The 17,947-nt window shown below is 41.9% G+C and overlaps 1 protein-coding gene across 3 annotated transcripts in view; it reads left to right on the top strand.

The window, feature by feature from the left end:
- The first annotated feature begins 1,336 nt into the window (after positions 1-1,336).
- The window catches only part of mark4a (MAP/microtubule affinity-regulating kinase 4a), a 57,768-nt gene continuing 41,157 nt past the window's right edge, over positions 1,337-17,947 (top strand). For 2 of the 3 annotated variants that reach the window (XM_061751336.1, XM_061751335.1), the window contains exons 1-3: positions 1,337-2,169; positions 11,210-11,407; positions 12,810-12,863. In XM_061751336.1, the coding sequence (XP_061607320.1) occupies positions 2,116-2,169; positions 11,210-11,407; positions 12,810-12,863 (306 nt within the window). In that variant the 5' untranslated portion in view covers positions 1,337-2,115. The remainder of the gene's footprint in view (positions 2,170-11,209; positions 11,408-12,809; positions 12,864-17,947) is intronic. The other variant, XM_061751334.1, reaches the window with a different exon arrangement.

The following is a 17,947-nucleotide window of genomic DNA, read 5'->3' as shown; positions in this document are numbered from 1 at the left end:
TGTTCGTAACCACTTCTGCACGCTCTGACGTCCTTCAGTGGGCCCACAATTCCAAGCTCATGCTGCGTGCAACCCCGCCTCCTGGAGCACCTTTCTCCCGTTGGTGGAATATGTCCACAACTCCCTCACCGGCTCCGCCACAGGTATGTCTCCCTTTATGGCTTGATATGGCTTCCAACCACCCCTCTTTAAGGAACTAGAGCACACCGTGGCGGTTCCTTCGAGTATGGGAGCATCTAGGACGTGTACAATCCATTTGGAAGGACATCAGGGCTGCCTTGGTCCGGACAGCCGAAAGAAACAAGCGGTTGGCGGCTCTGCATCGCTCCCCTACGCCTGAATAGAAGGTGGGTCAGTCAGTTTGGCTCTCCTCCCATGACCTTCCTCTCCAGACCGAATCACGCAAGCTCACGCCACGCTTTATTGTTCCCTTTTCGATCACTAAAATGATCAATCCCACGTCTGTGCAGTTGAAGCTCCCTCAATCTTTCAAAGTCCACCCAACATTCCATGTGTCTCCGCTCAAGCCTGCCTCCACTAGCCGTGTCTCCCGCCTCTCTGTCTGCTCCAGCCACACCGCCATGCTGTTCCTCCTGCCCATGCTTCCGCTTCCTACACCTTCCCTGTTCAAGGGACCACCATCGCCCCTCGGATGTCCTACCCGCTGAGTGATACTTAATAAACCTCATGAACCTTCTCCGCCTCCGCCTACTTTTGGGTCCAGTCCTACATCATACGATTACCAGTCATGACAGGAAGTTCCCTTTAAGACACCTGGGAACTGTTTTAAATTGTTAGGAAAAATGCATAAAAGTCAAACTGATGCACCACAATATATTGTGGTTCTCATTTACAGGACACTCAACAAACATCGACATGTATAAAATGTGTTGAACGTAAATGTTGAGTTGGATCTGTCAGTATTTTTGCTATGGCGCAGTATTTGTGCTATGGCGCAGCTCATTTGTGTAATAGAAACATCAGACAGACTGACAGGAAGTTTGAAAATTTGCTGTTCAAATAAAAAAGAATGCGACCATAACCTGCATTATCAATTATAGAATGAACATAACAACTAATCAAATAAAGATCAGCCAGCAGTATCGGTCAATAACCATTTGAGTTTTTGCCTCCAGTTGATGGTCCAAAATGGTCGCGCCTTAAACAGGTCTTATTATAATAAAATCTCAATTATTAATTCAACAGATCAACCCGACTAATTGGGTGGATTTTATTGCTGTAATCTTATTGGCTATGTTTATATGCAACAAACGTCACTCTTAATTTTCTTAGATTTGTTTTTAAACAATGTTCTTTTTAATTATTATGAATATCATTTTTTTTCAAAGGTGCAGTAGGATTCCTATTTTGCTCCTGCTTTCAAGGGCATGGACTTAGTACCGATGATCAAAGCCAACGCGCGCCCTTTAATGCTTTTAAGTCTGGTTAATTCTGCCTGCGCTTCTTCTTCGTGGGTTAATGGTGCAGCGCAACACACCGACGGAGAATACCGATTGGTGACCGCTTCGGCCTTTTGCTCCGGTGCTGCATCTTCGGCTGCTGTGAGCTGCTGCAAAGCGGGCGAGTTGCATTGGCGTCGACGGGATGACATGAAAACAACAACAACAGCATATTTTATGCGCGCGTGCTGTGATCGACGGAGATGACACGTAAACAGAAGATTGTGTTTGTTTTGTGCAGCAATGAGGCAGGGGGTGGATAGTCGCCACAGAGACGCTGGGCTCCGGCCAAACATCTCTGCGTTTTAGCACCTATTCCATGCTCCGGATTTGCATTTGCTGCATCGCTGATCGACCGAGTTCTCTGTTCTCCATTTTTTTTTTTTTTTTTTTTGTGTGCAAAGTGCATGGTGGATGGAAGATGCAGTTGCATTGAGGACACCCCCCCCTCCGGATATCAATTCCTGCCATGACAGGCAGAGGTCTGCTCTCGACCGCGGTGGTTCGGCCGGCTGGAGAAGAGGCAGATTGATTCGGGACTGTGGGTCATATCTGCGGATGTTATTCTGCCGGTGGAGCCTGTAAAAAAAACCAAAAACTGCTCAGTCAAAAACACACCCGCGATTGTCACTCAGGGAAAAGCGAAAGAGAAAACATGTCCTCTCGATCTGCATTACCGTCTGGAAACGACAGGAGTACTGGCGACCATGTAAGTGCAGCTGCAGCCTAAAGCCTGTTTTGGGGGCATTCGGGAGATAAATGCGCCCTTAAAACTAATCTTTTATCATCTTGGCCTACTGGCATGCATTTGCTGCTATGTTAATGGTGCGGGTTGCTTGATCTGTTGTTTTTTTTCTTATTACGTTGGGACTGCAAGAGGTAATATTGGATTTATGTGTAAAAAAAATAAAAAATAAAAAGACTTGAAGACGGGCTAACCTTGAGTGTCTGCGCATGCATGAATAGCTCAGTACAGGAAAGCAGCCCTCTGCAAGCTTAAAAGCAGCTGTCACATCTTATTATAAGGCTGTATGGAGATTGGGATGTCACAAAATAGCCCTCGCTGCTGCTGCTGCTGCTGCTTCCTCCTCTTTGTGCATGCATGCATTCTCCGGCAATCTTCGGGTGCACAGGCCAAAACAAATGTATAGAATCTACCTTGGTTTGTTCGTATGAAGCGAGGGGGGATTACTGCATGGAATGATGTGCAGTCAGTGTTTGCGCAGGCTGCTCGGCGCCCAACCCTACAGCCAGTGGGTGTCAGACAGCGCCATACATCCAGTACAGTGCATTTAGCAGTTAGAGGTCTTATGCATGTTCTATCTATCTATCTATCTATCTATCTATCTATCTATCTATGGCAATACTGACTGAGGTTGCGTTGTCATTTCTCTCCCCTAAACACTTATCGCATGACACCCCCCCTCCCCCCCCCCCCACCCCATGATTGTTAGCAGAGCTTTTAGCACACAAGGGTGGTTAAGCCAGACTGTGTGTGTGTGTGAGTTTACAAGATGCATAATTGATTATGAATTCACGTCCACCCTTCCTATTAGAATAATCTTGATGTGCTTTCCACAATGAAGTGATGATGGTGGATGAGTGATTTGAACAGCAAAGATGTTGCCACACTGGCGAAGGTGAGGCTTGGGTTGATCTGTGGACTCAAATAATAATAAAATGTAAAAAAGCCCTCAGTGCTTTTGCTTGTGGCTTGTCACTGCCTATGGTCATTGGTAGGGCCCGACTGATTAATCGGCCAATATGAGCCCTTTTCAAATCTGCAAAATCGGCCGATTCTTTGCCGATTTTTGCTGTTGTTGGTTTTTTTTTTTACACATTAACATAAGACAAAAATGATGACATTCATCCTTCCATTTTCTGAGCCACTTCTCCTCACTAGGGTCGCGGGCGTGCTGGAGCCTAACCCAGCTGTCATCGGGCAGGAGGCGGGGTACACCCTGAACTGGTTGCCAGCCAATCGCAGGGCACATACATACAAACAAACAACCATTCGCACTCACAGTCACAGTCACACCTACGGGCAATTTTAGAGTCTCCAATTAATGCATGTTTTTGGGATGTGGGAGGAAACCGGAGTGCCCGGAGAAAACCCACGCAGGCACGGGGAGAACATGCAAACTCCACACAGGCGGGGCCGGGGATTGAACCCGGGTCCTCAGAACTGTGAGGCTGACGCTCTAACCTGTCGGCCACCGTGCCGCCTGATGACATTCAAACAAACATTAAAAAAAACAGCAAAATCGGCAAAAAATCTAATTTTTTTTCCCGTTTCTCTCTGTTGTCAAGTTAAACAAATACTAAATTACAAAGTATTGTTAAACAATCAAATGTTCTGGCTGTAATTCATATATTTATTGTTGTTGTATTGTTGATGGAAAAGTACAGAGAAGGTAAGAAAGAGCTTTGAGAAGTCTTTGTAGACCTAGAGAAAGCCTATGACAGAGTACCCAAAGAGGAACTCTGGTACTACCTGCGGAAGACTGGAGTGGCAGAGAAGTATCTTCGAATAGTACAGGACATGTATGAGGGCAGCAGAACTGTGTCGAGGTGTGCTGTAGGTGTGACAGAGGAGTTTAAGGTGCAGGTGGGACTGCATCAGGGATCAGCCCTGAGCCCCTTCCTGTTTGCAGTGGTACAGACTTTGATGGTTTGGACTCGTCCAGAGGAGAGAGAGTGAGTATATTGATAGAAGGGTGATGAGAATGGAGCTGCTAGGCAAGAGAGCTAGAGGAAGACCAAAGAGAAGGTTGATGGATGTCGTGAAGGAAGACATGAGGGCAGTCGGTGTTCGAGAGGAGGATGCAGGAGATAGGCTTACATGGAAAAGGATGACACGCTGTGGCGACCCCTAACGGGACAGGCTGAAAGGAAAAGATGATTGTTGTAAGCATTAAGGGTCCAAAAAAGAAGTAATTTTACTTAGCATATATTTGTTTTAATTAATCAGCTGATTAATCGGTTACTGGAATTTAATTCTGCCAAATATCAGAATCAGCATCGGCCAGAAACAAATCCCTATTGGTCGGGCCCTCCCAAATTTTTGGGAAGGGATCCAAAATAGGCTGTATAGATGGGGTCTGAGAGGAGGAATAACAGTACGGGAGGGAGGGACTGCCTGAGAGTTTGTAGATGCCTGTGTGTGTAGATGGCATGCTGGGTGAATGGAAGTGCGATGCCTCAGGGCCTGGAACTGGCCAGGGACTACTGTGTCGGCATCTGCTCCCTTTTTGAGTATAACCTCCTTTTATTTGTTTGTCTTTGTGCACCTCACCCACTTATCACTCTGGCATCCTGGTTCCTCAGCCTTCTGCTTTTGGCTCTTGTTTCCCACTCTACGAATTGCCTTGCGTGAGGGCAAAACATCGTTTTTAATAGCAGAAAATTGTGATAAAAATTGACAATTGTTTTAACACTTAATCATCAAATGGTTTGTAACAACAGGAAAAACAAAAACAAAGTTCAATTCCTCACAATTCTCAATTAATCAACTAATCTGCTATCTCCGACTATAAAGCACCCACAATTTTGCTGTAGACTGAAAATATTTGGGTTTGACACGAGCGTAATAGTTGAGCTTTTATTATGAGTTATTTACATCTGCATTTTATAAAACTTAGAAGATCAGCAGTTAGTATTATTTATAAAGAATTATTCATTTTCGGTGAACAAAAGGATTGGAACTCATACAATTAAAACAGATTAACCCTTAATATTGGGTTACATACTCTTTGCTTGGAATAACTGCATCAAGCTTGTGACCCCATGACATCACCAAACTTTTGTATTCTTCTTTTGTGATACCTTTTTAGGCTTTCACTGTCACTTCTTTCAGTTGTTTGTTTTGGGTAGGTATTCCCTTCTGTCACATTCTGAGGGTTTTGTTGTAGTGGGGTGGAGGAAAAGAGTGGATTCAAGCACAGGGAAGCAGGGGAGGCAAGGTAGCAGTGCAGGGTATACTCAAAAAAGGTATAACAAAAAAGACAAAACAAAAAATACTGGACAAGCAGGATGGATACAAAATAACAAAAAGTCCAAAAAACAAATACTTGTGACTCACCACGACAGGCAACATGACAAGGACAAAAACTGACTGAAAGAAAATGGGGACCTAAATAAGGCACACCTGGGCATGACACGAATGGCTGAAGGGAACTGTCTGGTAGACACAAGGAGAGCAGGTCTGGCGAGAACAAGTGGAGATGCAGACATCATAAGTACATAGGAACATAAAACTCCAAATAAACCCAAACACATTATCTGTCCCACAGAAAAACCAAAGAGCTGAAAAAAAAACCCACAGATCATAACACTGTTCCCCCTTCAAGGACGGATTTCAGATGTCCAAAACCCAAACTGTCTAAAACAGGGTGGGCTGACGGGGGTCTAGTGCCGGGTGTAAGGGCCTGAGTACTTAGACTATCATTCTGGAAGCCGACCAGGAGGACAGGAGAAAGAGTCACATCAGGGCCAGTCTGACATGCCAGATATGAAGTGCTCAGCTGGGCTGGTCAGGAAGATGACCAGGAAGCCAAGGTTATAGGGTTTGTCATGGCCCTTCAGGCCGCCGGCCGCTACACCAGACCTCACAGAGTTGCAGGTGCCCAAAATCATGTCTTGGCCAACCAGCCAAAACGGAGGATGGCCATAGGGCTAGTGCTGGCCAAGGAGGGTCAGATGGATGTGCACCGCCAAAGCGTCAGGTGACTGGCACGGCTGTCCTGGTGGTCCCGGCCAACCATTCTCAACGTGGACATGTAACTGGTGTGGTTGTCTGGGCCGACCAGTCGTAACATGGATGGGTAATTGAGCCATGATCAATGGCTGAACCGGTATGAGGGTCCTCGAGCAGCTGCTGGTCGGGTACAGGGGACTTGAGCAGCCACTGGGGCGGTATGGGGACCAAGAACGGCCGCAGGGCCAGGAACTAGGTCTGAATCAGCTTGATCAGCCTGCCATCATATAGGTTGGGGGACACCAGAAACAAGGAGGACAGAGTGTGCAGGTACGAGGGAAGGTGAAGAAGGGAAAACTGGTGGCACAGGATGAGGTGATAAAATAGGCACCGAATCAGGTGACTTGAGGACGTGGGCAAGAGAATGTGAAAGTTGTTCTGCAAGCCAAAAGCGCTCCCATTGTCCTTGTGTGACTCATCAGCACAATTAAAACATTGTTTTAAAAAATATATATAGTAACTCTCTGTTTGTGGGTGGCGTGGCACAGAGGATAAAAGTACACCCTGCAACTGGAGGGTCGCTGGTTTGTATCCCACTCCAGCGTCGTCACTCTTTCCCTGGGCAAGACACTTAACCCACATGGGGGTGGGGGTCGCCTTCGCTGTCGTCATAGGCCTTGAACACTGGCAGCTCGTGGTAACGGTACTTTTACAAGGTTACAATGGTCTAAATATCGCTCGCTACATTTATCGTTCAATTATTGCTTATTTTATCAACTATTTCGTGCGGGGGAATACGAGTTCGACTTCCGCATTGGGCACTATTTGCGGCAATCTAATTTAAGCGCGAGTGACGTTTAAGTCTAGTTCACCAATCAAACGACAAAAGACAGTCACATGATCTTGCACGTCTTCTATTGGGCTTCCCGGGCATAGGTATTAACACTAGGTAAACCAGCCCGGCTGATCGTGGCGGCCATGTTGGGAAAGCCGTCGTTACCATGAATGCAACAGCGCGCTACTCGTGTTTACATTTAGACGGAAAAAAAACAACATCATTCACGTATTGTAGTATTTGTCTGGCACTGTCTGTCTAAGAACAGAAAAATATTGTACTTAATAATTTCCTGGAGGAGGCATTTGGGATTAGCCTTTGAAATTGCTAATCGTGACAAATGAAGTGAAACAGACAATGATTTTAGTCAATTCTTTTGCAGAATGATTGCTTAAAGAGGAAGATGCTATTCACGTGGCACAGCTTGAAGCAGGCATCAGGTGCAGGTGGAGATGAGCCTGGCACAAGTTGGAGGCAAAAACAAAAAAGCAAATTTAATTTGAATCTTAAATTCGTACATTAACATGTTCTTGAGCGGTAAAAAAAAAAAAAAATGTTTTTCTGTGGGAAGAAGATTTGTTGATTTTGCCTTATTGTATTCAGTCTTCCAGATTGCTTAATTTATATTAAAATAAAAAAGATTCTCTGCGGCGGTCCCGCTGCAAGGTTTTTATTTTTTATTTTTTTTTTAATCAGTTTATTTGAAAGGGGACAATTCAATTTCATAAAACACATGAAGTACACATGGTTAAAAAAGCCAGAATTAGCCAGAAGGCTAGTTTTCATCTGTAGTCCCCTGGCGGCCATGATGTAAAAAAGCAGTTAAATACATCTACAAGACAATATAATACAGGATACATAATCAAAGACTTACTATACTACTAAAAGAGAATAAAACCACAAATCATTTGATCATAACATGAAAACATCATAACATACTTGTCTTTTAGTGTTGGCAGCTCTAGGTGTTAACTAACCACATTTTCAGTTTTTTTTCCTTTTCTTTTTGTCACCTTTTTCATGCCTTTGGTGTTTGCATGTCTGAAGTATAATTACTTAACTGTATTTTACTGAATGCTATGTTGTAAATAACTGTCAAATTTACAGCAATGGCTAAGTGGACTGTAACATATCTTCCCAGTATCCCCTGTAATATTCATGGCTCCACAGTGTTTAGGCGTTTCGATATCAATAACAAGATACGTACATAACAAGAGACACATGCAAGAAAATATGATAATACAAGAAAGTGAATGAGCAAAAAAATCTACTGCGTAGTAAAAAACTGAACACGAACAATGTGGCACCGTTGCAGGAAAGCATTGTTGTCCTATATATACTTGTATTATATACATGTGGGTTTGGTAGCTCACTTTAGAGGTCAAGAGACAGGAGCCAATTGCTCCTTTGCAGAGTGTCACCTGATTCAGGTAAGCTAATCGACTAGTCTTGAGCAGATAATGATTCACAGCTGGTGTATGAATACGATATATCAAGTGGTGCATGACTACGGAATCCAATTCAGATTACTCATCTCCCACTTTTTCATTTATTTTTTTCAATTCAATTCACGTTTACAGTAATATACTGGCAAAAGTGGCCGGCACGGTGGGGGACTGGTTATCACATCTGCCTCACAGTTCTGGGGACCGGGGTTCAAATCCCTGGCCCCGTCTGTGTCTAGTTTGCATGTTCTCCCCGTGCCTGGGTGGGTTTTCTCCAGGCACTCCGGTTTCCTCCCACTTCCCCAAAACGTGCGTGGTAGGTTGATTGAAGACTCTAAGTTGCCCGTAGTGAGTGAATGTGAGTTGTTTGTTTATATGTGCCCTGTGATTGGCTGGCAACCAGTTCAGGGTGTACTCCGTCTCCTGCCCGCAGTTAGCTGGGATAGGCTCCAGCACGCCCGCGACCCTAGTGAGGATAAGCGGTGCAGAAATCCTCCTTATGCCTTATTCTCACAACTGAATGCCTGCTTTGTGTCTCGTGGTAAACAGGGGTCCCCAAGAGTAGCATTTCTGCTTCACCACTGCTTTACAGTTTCCTAATGTACATTGCCAAGAAAGGTGTATTTGAATGAACCTGCTGCCCATCAGTCGCCTCTTGGAGGGCAGGACTGTTAAAGCCAGGCTGTTCTGCAGAACTAGAATATTCAACATTTTCAACATTAGCGTGTCACCATTTTTAATGATCCGCGAGTTGAGTACTGCCCCTGCGTCTTTGTCAGTTACCCAAGGCTGGGGATCCGGTTTAGTTTGGATATTTTGAAAATATAAAAGGATACTGTATGTCACAAGTTATAGTTAATGCATGTGCACGCCAGACTTCTTAGTCTGTGTACAACTTTTGGTGTTTATTGCGTAATTATTTAAAAGCTTTGTATGTTTTTTGAGCACACTGAGCTGGATGTGTGAGAAATTTGTCTTCAATTATGGCTGAAAGGGGCATGGTCTCTCAAATTTAACTGCCCTAAATTGGAGAAGGAGCCTTCAGCGTGACAGCCTTTCCCCTTTCGAACTCTCTTCCAAAGGAGATTCGGCAGTCACCAACATTGGATAGTTTCAAACCTGCACTCAAACGGCACTTTAGGCCTTTGGCACCTAGTTTGGTCGTTCTGTTGTTAGTGTTTTTTCTATTGATTATGTCTTTGTTGTCCACTTGTCTTTGTTGCCCACTTGTTGTGTTGTCCACTTTGTTTATGTAAAGCGTCCTTGGGTTTCATGAAAGGTGCTATATACGATGCATCTATTATTATTATTATTATTTTAATATTAACTTTGGGGAATGCACACTTAGCTAAATTTTAGCATGTCAGCATGCAATGGTTCAGAAGAAGAAGAGAAAAAATGACAGAAGAAGACAATCAGCCTCAAGACCAAAAATACGAATTGCCTTTTACGCTGAAACATAACTTGCAGGGTCAGAATTCATCTATAACCGCTTCATGCAACAAAGCGCATGTATGACTGGATGCTTTATGTCTTTATGTTTTATGGTTTGTTTGTTTTTTTGTATTGTTTTTGTGACAGTGATCTCTTGGAAAAGCAATTTCGGCCCTCTGTATGTTCCACATGCAGACCCTTTCCGTTTATTTTCTTTCCATAATTCCATTCAAAAAGTTCAACTTTCATAGATTATAGATTCAGGTTCCACAATGTAAATCATTTCTAGTATTTATTTGTTTATTTTTACATAATTTGGGCTTCCAGCTCATAAAACCCGCAAAATCAGGAATTCAAAAAAATTAGAATACTATGAAGAAATCAGCCCAAATTTTTCAGGCCATAAATGTTTTAAACGGAGTGTCACACACTAATCATCAATTAAACTCGAAGCAACTGCACAGGTTTCCCCAGGTGTCATTAAATTGCTTCAGTTTGGTTCGATTTTCTCAGTTGGGTTCAATATGGAGAAGACTGCAGACTTGACAACTGGCCAGAAGACCATCATTGATCCCCTCCATAAAATGGGTAAGCCACAAAAGTTCATAGAGTGCTGTATCTAAGCATATCAATGGAAAGTCTGGTGGAAGGACAAAATGTGGCAGGAGAAGATGCACCAGCAAGAGATGACCGTGGGCTTCAGTGGATTATCAAACATTGAAGATTCAATAATCTAACAGAGATCCAGAAAGAGTGGAATGAGGCAGGAGTCACAGCTTCAAAAACCACCACATTCATACGCATCCGGGAGATGGGCTCCAACTGTCGGGTTACTCGGGTCAAGCCACTTCTGAGCCTGAGCCAACGCAGGAAGCGTCTTAACTGGGCCAAGGAGAAGGAGGACTGGACTGTTGGCCAGTGGTCCAAGGTCCTTTTTTCTGATGAAAGTAAAGTGTGCCTTTCATTCAGGAATCAAGCCCAAATTATGTAAAAATAAACAAATAAATACTTGAAATTGTTTAAATTGTATGCCCTGAATCTATAATCTATGAACGTTTAACTTTTTGGATGGAATTATGGAAATAAATAAACCTTTCCATGATATTCAAATTTTTTGGAAAGGGTCTGTATATTGAGAACTGACAATACAATGCTACTATAAAATGTAATCTTTAGAGTTCAAAAGCAGATTATGGATGCACATACTTTCACAGATGGTTTAGATTCTGCCGATCATAATCACTTTCTAGGATTGGGTAACCCTGGAGCTCCATGGGCAGACTTCTGTTCTTATGTGACGTTGCTATTTCTTTAAAACCTTTTCCTTCATATTTTGCAGCATGTGTTGCTGGGGGCCAGCCGCTCTGACAAGGCTACAAGTCAGTCCAGCCGTTCGCTTGGCGCCCGGTGCAGGAACTCTATCGCCTCCTGCTCTGACGAGCAGCCACACATCGGCAACTATCGTTTACTCAAGACCATCGGGAAGGGAAATTTTGCCAAGGTCAAGTTGGCACGCCACATCCTGACAGGCAGAGAGGTAAGACGCCAAATGTCAATTTAGGAGACAAGGGGAAGGCAAATGCCAGAGTATGAGTGAAAGGAAATATTTGCAGGGTGAAAAATGACAATGATTTATCATTGGTAGTCAACTCATATTTTTACACAATTCACTGTAATCTGTATTTACATATATGCACGACTAAAAAAAACTTAAGGGCTATACAGTACTTAAAAGTATACATGTCTTTGGGGTGATTAACCTAAATACACTGTAACATTTACAGGAAAACTTTATTTGACCTCTAAACCTTTCAGTGCACGTTTCCAACGCTTCAATGTTTCATTGAACAGTTGGGTGTGCATTCAGAAGTTTAATAGTCAAATTAAGTTCATCTGTAAAAGTTCAAGTGCATTTTATTCCATTATGAAATTTCACCCAAAGGTTGAACAACCCTAAATGTTTTGTGAGTAGTATAAACTGTAATTGTGTAATACTGGTGGTGGAACATTTACAAAGGTGGAGGCATGCACCGGAAAAGAGAATGAATGAAGTGTGGAGTTTGCATGTTCTCCCCTTGCCTCCGTGGGTTTTCTCCGGGCACTCCGGTTTCCTCCCACATCCCAAAAACATGCATGGTAGGTTGATCAAAGACTCTAAATTTCCCTTCGGTATGAATGTGTACGTGAATGGTTGTTTGTTTATATGTGCCCTGTGATTGGCTGGCGACCAGTTCAGGGTTTACCCTGCCTCTCGCCCGAAGATAGCTGGCATACGCTTCAGCACGCCTGCGACCCTTGTGAGGATAAAGCGGTACAGAAAATGGATGGATGGATGGATGTTATTCGTATCAATTCATCATAACATTTGGACCTGACAATAAGGAAAGCGTTGTTTATAAATTAAATTACTAAATTACTTTATTGTAATTCAATTACTTCGCACACACCGAAACTTTCGAACATGATTCGACAGAACGCTGGCATGTTTACATACGACCGTTAGTGCTAGCACCAGCTTGCTGGGCTACAGAACGTTTTGTTGGCTGCTTGTGAGCCGTATCGTATTAAAAGTATGTAAACATACCTCAAGCAATCCGTGAATGAACATCCTCTCCCAAGCACCGGTGATGACCACCACACGTTTTTCCTTTATTTTATTATTTTTTTCACCCGCACACAATTTACACATTTAAAAAAATTTGGGATTCAAATATACTGTACACGATGGCAACGCAGAGTAAAAGTCTTTTGCGGAGCCGATCAGCATAAAATGCTAATTATCGGCCGATACCGATCAAGCCGATCAGATCGGTGTAAAGTCTAATTAAAACCAAATCTATGCACACAATGGCTGTGAAGAATGTTCAGCTTCTGATACTTTTGATTTATTTTAATTGTCTTCTGTTTAACTAATTAAAAATCATTTACATCTTTTCCAGGTTGCAATAAAAATCATAGACAAAACTCAGTTGAATCCAACCAGCCTACAAAAGGTAAGTTACTGCACTATATCATGCAGAGGGGTGCTTGTAACCTTTCATACATATATTTAATGATACAGTACATTAAAATTAAATATTAGACACAACCGTCATGTCCCATGCATCACCTTGGAAAACATTGATAACTAATAAACAATAAAAAACAGTGAATTGTTCAGTGTACATTATATCCTCTGAAGCATAGTGGTGTGGTTATAAGTGCCCTAACAAGAACGTATCTAGAAGCTAAGGCCTTTCTGTGGAGAGTTTGTATCGGCTCCTTTGTAGGGATTCTCTCTGAATCCTCTCGGTTCGAAATCAAGTACACTACCCCCAAAAGTATCAGAGCACTGAGGCCAATTTCTTTATTTGTGATGTAGGCTAAAAGCATTTGGATTTTGCATCAAAAGATGAATATGACAATAACAGTTCAGCTTTAGTTACTTTAGCTTCAGTTGGTTACTCACAGCATAGCATTATTTGTAATTAACCAACATTGTTTTAGGTTAGCAAAATCAATCAAGTCTGTGACCCATGGGGTTTAAGTCTGGAGATTGAATTGGTCAGTCTAAAAATTTCACTTCTCTCTCCCGATGAACTCCTTTTTTGTTTTGGCAGTGTGTCTTGGGTCATTATCGTGCTTCATTATGACAGATCCCCAATCTGTTAAGATGCATCTTTGTTTAATTTGGCAGACATAATGTTTCTGTAGAGTTTATTTTATGTCCTATATGTAAATATGTGGGGAAAAAAATGCTGAAATGTGTTGTCTCATATTCATCAAATATTTTCAGTCTACAGCAAAATAAAGGAATTGGCCTTACTGTTCCTATACTTTTGGTGGGGATGTATTTACTGTATGTTTAAAGATGAAGGAGACTGAACTGCCTGTATGTGTGCAATTGGCTGGTAATTTGTCTAGGGTGTACACCATCTCTCATCCAAAGTCAGCCAGGCTACATTTCATCACCCTGTGACCCTGCACCGGAAGTTATGTACAAGATGGCGAATGACTAATAAATATAGACCTTGTCCAAAAAATTAGAGTATCATGGAAAAATTTATTTATTTCCATAATTTCATTAAAAAAGTTAAACTTTCATAGATTATAGATTCAGGGCCCACAATTTAAGCAATTGCAAGTATTTATTTGTTTATTTTTACATAATTTGGGTTTCCAGCTCATAAAATCCACAAACGCAGGAATTAAAAAAATTAGAATACTGTGACGAAATCAACATTTACTTCTCAGTTTTTGTAAAAAAAAAAAAAAGAGAGAAGGAAAGAAATTAGGGTCACATTAAATCAATCAAATTATTCAAAACGATTAATCTTCAATACTTGGTTGGGAATCCCTTTGCTTTAATCACTGCCTCGATGCGCCGTGGCATTGAGGCAATCAGCTTGTGGCCTTGCCTGGGAGTTATGGAAGCCCAGATTTCCTTGATGCTTGCTGTCACTTCTTTGTTTTTGGGTCTGGCGCCCCTCATTTTCCTCTTGATAATACCCCATAGATTCTCAATGGGGTTTAGATCCTGCGAGTTGGCTGTGCAGTCAAGCACTGAGATTGCATGGGCATCAAACCAGGTTTTGGTGCTTCTGGCGGTATGGGCAGGGGCCAGGTCCTGCTGGAAGATGAAATCTGCATCTCCGTACAGATCCTCAGCAGAAGGAATCATGAAGTCCTCTAAAACATTCTGATAGACTGTTGCGGTGACCTTGGATTTAAGAAAGCAGAGTTAACCAACACTTGACTGGACATACCTACCTCCTAGTACTTGAAGTTGTACAGACTTGATGATGAACGTGTATGATCTGCATAACTTTTGGTGTTTGTGCTGTACATTGTCACTGAATATACTGTAGATTATTTCAGTATTCCTGCCTCCTGTTATTTACAAAAAAACTATTATACTGTACAAAAAATTTTTTTTATGCATGTTGACTCGATTTTCATTAGATTTGTGTCGACTGAATTCGGGCAACCCCTACCTAGTACACAACGCTGGGGAAAGAAAGAAAAAAGAAAGACAAGGGCAGCAAAGTGTGTTTGAATGTGATTCGTGATTATGGATGTTTGGTTTAGTCTTTAGTGGCTATTGTATTGTGACTGGGGTCTTTCGAATTGCTCCTCGTCGTCATCTTTTTTCCTGCTGATCAGCATGTTGACGTTTGGCGCCTAAATGGTGGACATTGTGCATGAAGGTCAAAGCCAGGCCAGTGCACACTTTTTTGGCAGCGATCAAGGGCGACTGCAGCATGGCACATGCACACACTCAGAATCAAAAAGAGGAATTGCAGTATAGCCATCTGCAGCTGGACAGAGCGACAGTAGGGCTGCACAATTATGGCCAAAATAATCATCACAATTATTTTGATCAATATTGTTATCAAGTTAGAGAAAAATCATTTATATTGTAGTACTTTTTAATAAGTGCAGTTTTCAGTGCAAAATGAATCTTTAAATAAGAATAAATGGGATAATAATGACAAAATAAATGTACCCCAAAGAATTCTACTTAAACAAGGGCTAACTGAATAAATATGCTATTACAAAGTGCAATTACGAATTGCAACTTAATGGGAGCGAATACAGTTAATGCATAAAACGCAATAACTTTAGGCTGTAAGCACCGACTTTTCATTTGAAAAGTCTCGTTGTCAATATAGTGAATTGTCAAGGACGGGTACGTCTCCGTTGTTCTGCTTGATTGGTAAATAGTGAACGGCCACAAACTGCAAAGAACTCGGTGCCCTGAATGAAGCTTTAATCATACGTTCACCCCCTGGTGGCTGACTGACTAGGTTGCAGGCACTGCTGCAAATGAAGCACTTTTCATATGCAGCACTGCCCGCATTTAATGTAAAAAGTCGCAGACGATCAAGCTCATTTAATCGTGGCAGCCAAAATCGTGCTCACGATTTAAAATTGTGATTAATTGTGCAGCCCTAGTATACAGTAATCCCTCGTGTATCACGTGGTTACGTTTCAGAAATCCCTCGGTAGACTGAATCCACGAAGTAGGGACCAATTATTGATTGTACGATTGATCTCAAATTTATATTTTCATATATGCAATTCACTGTCAATAAGTGATACTTTAGAGAGGTACAAATATCCTATTTGTCCACTTGAGGCACCATCCACACAAACATATGCCTATAAAAGGCAGGTGTGCTCTGCTTGAGTGATGTGAACAACAGCCCATGCATACATGGTGTAAGCGGGCGAGTTCCTGCTTAACTAATTTATTGCCGAACACATATTAATACGTAGTTTCAAACTCATCTATTGCGTGCCGAACACGTATTAATACGTAGTTTGCGATTTTTCATGGGAAGTTGTAGAGGACGCTCTGACGCAACACCACAGGGACTCGAGAGCTTGGGAAGAATTTTAGTGTGGGGCCATCGCCAGCAGAGGGAAGTGATGCACCATTTTAGATTTGGCAAACAGCCCTCAAGAGGGTGATGGTACTGTTTGCCGGCCTAAAATAGCGGCGCGGACAGGCTGGAAGTCGGACGAGGGGACGTATTGTAGTAGCTAGCACAAGTGAGGGTTTGTGTTACAAATGTGTTATTACTGAGATCTTGTATGACGACGATCACGGTCGCCATGTCAACAGCCAGAAAACAACACAAAGCGTCATTACCGATGTGATCTCCAGTGAGTTTGCGTCACTCACAGCGCATTATATAGCTAAATACGGGATTATTTTGCAAACAAAAGCCATTTCTAAATGTTGTTTTAGCTGGATTATACAATGAAAACACTTTCATATGTCTGAAATGTGACAAAAAGCAAAAAAAATACACAAGCATCAAAGTTACTGCTGCATAAATGTTGGTTTTCACAAAAAGCTAATTTAATAATATAATAATAATAATAATATCGGTATGATTATAATCATAGAACAGAATATTCTGTAAGCCTTGAAAAGTCAGTCAAAATCCTCAAAAACGGCTGGCAATCGGGGTTCTCTTTTCTGAAAACGGCTGGCACTAAACGAGTTAAAGCATTAGGCACTATGCTTCACAGTGATGGTCCCTGCGTGTAGGCAACACAATGCATTATGCGAAGTAGGGCCAGCAGATCCTGCTGCTTCCCAGAATTCTTTGTGGTGCTCTTTTTAACTACAGTACTGTAGTTGGATAAACAAGCTAAACGTTGCTCTTTACTGTCCATTTTATTATGAATATGTGCATTAGCTACACGTTGAGCTGGGTTGGTATTTTATTTATTTGTTTCATGAAACTCTGACTGTGGCTTGTGTGTTAAACAGTGGCATTTCGGTCATATTGGTGGTGACTTAATAAATGTGTGAGTTGAAATTACTCAGTAAGGTTTCTTTTTCTGCAAAGTAAAATAGCCTATTTATCATTGCTGCAACATTACAGTCAAATCATTCTAACTGTACTAGATATGTGCAGGTGTGAGCAATCTAAAAAAAAAAAAAAAAATCTGCCATGCACTAAATCCGAAATAAGTAAACCATGATATTGCTGAACTCCAAAAATGACTGACAAAAAGGCCATCTGATCACATGCACAGATATCCCATCATCCAGTCATATCATTCAAAAGCTCTCCTGCCCTGCCATGTGTTGTCTAATGTGACTTAATCAGTCAGGTAACTGTAAAGATCTCATGTTGTGGTGAAGCTTGAAATGATGAAGCCTTCATATAACCATCCAATGAACAATATTTGTCCTTAATGCTGTTTATATGCACATATGGGGCAAAGTGTCTCACTCATTGAACCGTAAGTCTGTCACTCTCATACTTGGCCCGCTTGGCCTACATGAGCTGCTTTGCTTGGGGCAAGAAGTGGAGAAACCACAAATAAATCAATGAAGAATGAAAAAATCTTTTTTTTTTTTTTTTTTGTGTGCGTAAACTATTGTTACATGCCGTTATATCCTTTCTAAGTAAAGATCCCCATGAAGATGTACACACAGAAACGGTCACTTTAAATTATAATCTTGATAATACAATAAAATAAATCAATACATATGAATAATATTTGGGCTGCTTTTTAAAAAATAATACACGTTTTACTTTTCATCATTAGCCTACTACTAATTTTGCTCCCTGTC

Source organism: Phyllopteryx taeniolatus, chromosome 17 (assembly GCF_024500385.1).
Source record: "Phyllopteryx taeniolatus isolate TA_2022b chromosome 17, UOR_Ptae_1.2, whole genome shotgun sequence".
NCBI classification, from domain to species: domain Eukaryota; kingdom Metazoa; phylum Chordata; class Actinopteri; order Syngnathiformes; family Syngnathidae; genus Phyllopteryx; species Phyllopteryx taeniolatus.
This window is presented reverse-complemented; position numbering and strand designations above follow the sequence as displayed.